General features: G+C 41.9%; 1 protein-coding gene across 1 annotated transcript; it reads left to right on the top strand.

Moving 5' to 3' along the window:
• Positions 1-398: 398 nt before the first annotated feature.
• GCK72_012340 (uncharacterized protein) lies at positions 399-4,507 on the top strand (the record flags this gene model as incomplete). The annotated part of the gene is made up of 8 exons (XM_053729030.1): positions 399-524; positions 575-846; positions 929-1,070; positions 1,115-1,243; positions 2,690-2,982; positions 3,363-3,826; positions 3,874-4,167; positions 4,215-4,507. 8 exons carry the CDS (start codon positions 399-401, stop codon positions 4,505-4,507), a joined length of 2,013 nt encoding a protein of 670 aa, XP_053583802.1.
• Between the last annotated feature and the right edge of the window lie 279 nt (positions 4,508-4,786).

The raw sequence follows: 4,786 nt of genomic DNA, 5'->3' as shown, positions 1-4,786 counted from the left end.
TTGTTACCTTTTCGAAATATTGTACTGTTCCCGTTCTGATTCAAAGTTTCACTATAAAGAAATTTTACATTTTCATAGTCCCCAACGCATTACAAATTACAAATTTAGTTTCAATTCTACGGCTAAAGAAACAGAATTTCACGATGCGGCAATCTTTGCAGCTGCCATCTATTGACAAGAATGGTTCATTTTTTGCGTCATAGCCGGTATAGTGTGTAAGTTCGAATATTCAGCGTGACGCAAAAAATGAACCATTCTTGTCAATAGAGCGCAGCTTCTCCTCACCGTGCAATTGTGTAAAGGTATTGTTTCTGTTTCCGTCATTCTATAAGTTTGCTACCTCATCCTCTGATACTATTTCCGTATTGTCATTCCCATCCATTCCAACATTTTCCAGTATGCATATCCCATCTCTCTTCGTCGACCCATTCTCCCCTCTCCTGAAGCATCCCACGGAGCAACGTCTCAAGAATGTAGCACACGCTCCAAAACGCCCATGCAACCTCACGATGGCTGAGAAGCAGGTACATAGCCTACTCTGCTGTCTTTCTTCATTGAATATTCATAATTACAGCTCGCCGTTCGCAACGCTCTCCGCTACATCCCAAAAAAGCATCACGCTCTTCTCGCCAAGGAATTCGCAGAGGAGCTCAACACTTACGGCCATATTTATGGGTATCGATTCATGCCAAACTTTGATTTGTATGCACCGCCGGTGTCGGAGATCGGAGCCAATTGTGAGAAAGCGTCGGCGATAATTCTGATGATTCTGAATAATTTGGACAAGAGAGTGGCTCAGTTTCCACAGGAATTGGTGACTTATGGAGGGAATGGTCAAGTTTTCAGGTGTGTATGATATCTTCCGTGTAATAATTTTTGTAGAATTTCAGTAATTAAAAGCTCACAGTGAAACATAACTATTTTTCAGCAACTGGATCCAATTCCGTCTTGTCCTCCGCTACCTCTTTACCATGACAGACCATCAAACCCTGGTCCTCTACTCTGGACACCCACTAGGACTATTCCCTTCTACACCGGACTCTCCCAGAATGACTGTCACTAATGGAATGGTAAAATTCGCAACGGAGCGCACTCTCTAAATAAATTGTTGCAGATGATCCCAAGCTACTCTACCAAAGAGTTGTATGACAAGTACTTTGCTTTGGGAGTCACTCAATACGGTCAGATGACTGCTGGAAGTTTTTGTTATATTGGACCACAGGGGATTGTGCATGGGACTACGGTAAGCATGGAAATTTATGACGGAGCTCAATTGTTAAAAAAGTCTCGGTTGGATCATCTCACTAATGTTAATAAAAAGTTTTCGTTATTTGAAAACAGTGTGAAACGTGGAATTTTTATATCAAAAAGTGTGTGAAAAATAATTTTTTCAAATCGAACTTGACCCTGCCATTGAATCGAAAATTAATGCCAAAACAGAAAAAAAAGTTGATAGTAAGTAGAGTCTGAAACGCAAGTGCGTCAACGAGTTGTAGGCGGAGCTTAAACAGAGGATGAAATTCCAGTTGATTTTTTAACTAGCAACACCGAATTTCAAGATAAAATCGTGTTTTAATTGACTAAACATGAAAAAATGCAAAAAACAGCAAAAAATAGCAATAAAAATACAAGTTTATCTTAAAAGTCAATGTTGCTCGTAAAAAAATCACCTGAAATTTCATCCACGACGCTTGCAGGCAAAGCCCACGATACCCTGCCGCTCTTCGTTTCAGACCGCGAAATTTTTTTGAAAATCCTTGTCGGAACTTTACTTTTCACCGTAACTAGATACGACTTTTTTTCATATTTCGATATAAAAATTCAACGTTTCTTAACGTTTTCGAATAACGGAAACGTTTTTATTAACATTAGATACTTTAATACTATTTAAAAATTGTACAACTCGATTTTAGAAAAAAAACAAAGTTGACCTAATTAGAAAATCTCGAAAAGTTCATTATAAAAAATGGGAAAAATTCTGACGTGTCCTCTCCCTCGTCTCTCTACTGCTACTGTCGAAAAAATAAAATTTCCACAAGAATTTTCAAAAAAAATTTTGCGCATTGAAACGCGCAAGCGCATAAAGTTGTGGGCGGAGCTTAAACTGCAAGCGGCGCGGTTCTTAATTTGGAAAAAACAATTGGAATTAGAACCGCGCCGCTTATTTAAGCTTGCAGTTTAAGCTCCGCCCACAACTTTATGCGCTTGCTCGTTTCAGCGCGCGAAATTTTTTTTTGAAAATCCTTGTCGAAACTTTATTTTTTCGAATTTCCGTTATTTAGTTTTTTCTGTTTTGGCATTCAAGTATATGATTTAAAAATATAAATTATTCGATTCTAGTATTATATTTTCAAAAAAATACCTTTTTCATACACGGTTCTTTAAAATTAGGAGCAGGAACAGTGGTATCACCCCAACAAAAAAAAATCGCGTGAGCCTGAAATTCATACAATTAATCATCTGTTAGAAACACAAATTTTTTCAAAATTTCCCATACTTGTCACGGGTCGGGCCGGGCCGGGCCGGGCCGGGCCCGCTAAAAAAATCTTCCGGCCCGGCCCGGCCCGGGCCGGCCCGTCAAAATATTGAAAAAAAAGCTTGCTGCGGGCCCTGCGGGCCGGCCCGGGCCCTGAAATTTTCAGAGGGCCCGGCCCGTGATTTGACAAGTATGAAATTTCCCAATTTCCAGATCACCGTTCTCAACGCCGGTCGCCGTATGGGTCTCTCCTCTCTCGCCGGAAAAGTGTTCGTCACTGCAGGCCTCGGAGGAATGAGTGGTGCTCAACCGAAAGCAGCGAAGATTGCAGGATGCATCGGAGTCATTGCTGAAATAAGTGAGACGGCGTTGTTGAAGAGACATCAACAGGGATGGCTGGATGTTTATTCGAAAGATCTGGAGGAAATTGTGAATTGGATCAAGGAGTATAGGGAGAAGAAAGCGGCGATTAGTATTGGTTACTTGGGAAATGTGGTGGATTTGTGGTGAGCTTCAGTCGATTTGCGTAAATTATTAAATTGGTGGATGGGGGATAAGCAATGTAATAAACTTGAAACATAATTTTACAATACTTGGGTAAAAACGCAATATTATGAGCTGAAAAATATACCAAAATGTAGATCTCGGCGAGTTCTATGTCTGTGACATACTACGAGCCGGATAGCGGATTGTTAATGTGTCGCGCGGGGTAAAAAGCGCCAAAAAGCCATTCTAGCCCGGCCCACAGTACATTAACGAATAGCCATCCGGCTCGTAGTAGGTCACAGACGTAGAACTCGCCGAGATCTACATTTTGGTACATTTATCAGCCCGTAACATTGCGTTTTTACCGAGCTACGGCCCGGTTTGCAAGAACGAATTTTAGGGAACGTCTCGCCGAGGAACCCGAATGCCTTGTTGAGCTCGGAAGTGACCAAACTTCCCTCCATAACCCATTCCTTGGAGGATTCTACCCTGCAGGTCTCACCTTCGAAGAATCTAACGAGCTTATGACAACTGACCCCGCGAAATTCAAAAAACTTGTTCAAGACTCTCTAATCCGTCAGATCGCCGCAATCGACAAGATTGCTGCTAAAGGAATGTACTTCTGGGATTACGGTAACGCGTTCCTTTTGGAGTGCCACAGAGCTGGAGCCAACTTGCTGAGAGAGGATGCTCAAGATGATAAGTCCTTTAGATATCCAAGTTATATGCAGGATATTATGGGCGACATTTTCTCAATGGGTTTCGGACCATTCCGCTGGGTTTGTACTTCTGGGAAACCTGAAGATTTGAGATTGACGGATCAGACAGCGTGCAAGATTATTGATCAGTTGAAGGAGACTAATGGTAACTCGATTTGAAATCTGTATCTCTTCTAAAAAGAAAAATTTCAGTTCCGGAGTACGTGAAACAGCAGTATCTGGACAACAAAAAATGGATAGAGGAGGCTGAGAAAAACGAGTTGGTCGTTGGATCCCAGGCACGTATACTGTATTCCGATCGTGCTGGAAGAGTCGCCCTGGCTGCTGCCTTTAATGAGTTGGTCAGAACTGGAAAGGTGTCTGCACCAATTGTGATTTCTCGTGATCATCATGATGTGTCTGGAACGGATTCTCCATTCCGTGAGACATCGAATGTATACGATGGAAGCGCGTTTACAGCGGATATGGCGGTTCAGAATTGTATTGGTAAGGGGGTACCGAGCCAAACTTAATTTTCCGCTCAAATATTCTAGGAGACTCCTTCCGTGGCGCCACGTGGGTTGCTCTTCACAATGGAGGAGGTGTTGGGTGGGGTGACGTCATCAACGGAGGCTTCGGGCTGGTTCTTGATGGGTCACCTGACGCGTCCCGTCGTGCGGAGGGTATGTTGAACTGGGATGTTCCGAATGGAGTCGCCCGTCGTTCTTGGTCTGGGAATGCCAAGGCGCAGGAAGCGATCCGTCGTGCGGAGCAGCAAGTCGATGGGATGAAAGTGACGATTCCAGTGGAGGCGGATGAGGAGTTGTTGAAGACTTTGAAGTTTTGAATTTGAGATTTTTGATTCGTACAATTTTAGTGTGTATTTTGGGGAATAAATGGTTAAAGGTAGTTAAGTGACATTTCGAAACAAACAATTAAACTAAAATTGAAGTATATGTCGAATATACATAACAGTACAATTATTTAACCTGTTTCAAGTTGTAAAGTTTATCTTGTTTCTATCCTTTCGAATCAGTGGATATCGTTGACATGTCGTTCTGAGTTACCTTTCTTAATTTTAGACATTTAATTGAATAGGTCTTTGTTATGTAAACTATTCATGTTA

This window comes from Caenorhabditis remanei, chromosome IV (assembly GCF_010183535.1).
Source record: "Caenorhabditis remanei strain PX506 chromosome IV, whole genome shotgun sequence".
Lineage (NCBI taxonomy): Eukaryota > Metazoa > Nematoda > Chromadorea > Rhabditida > Rhabditidae > Caenorhabditis > Caenorhabditis remanei.
This window is presented reverse-complemented; position numbering and strand designations above follow the sequence as displayed.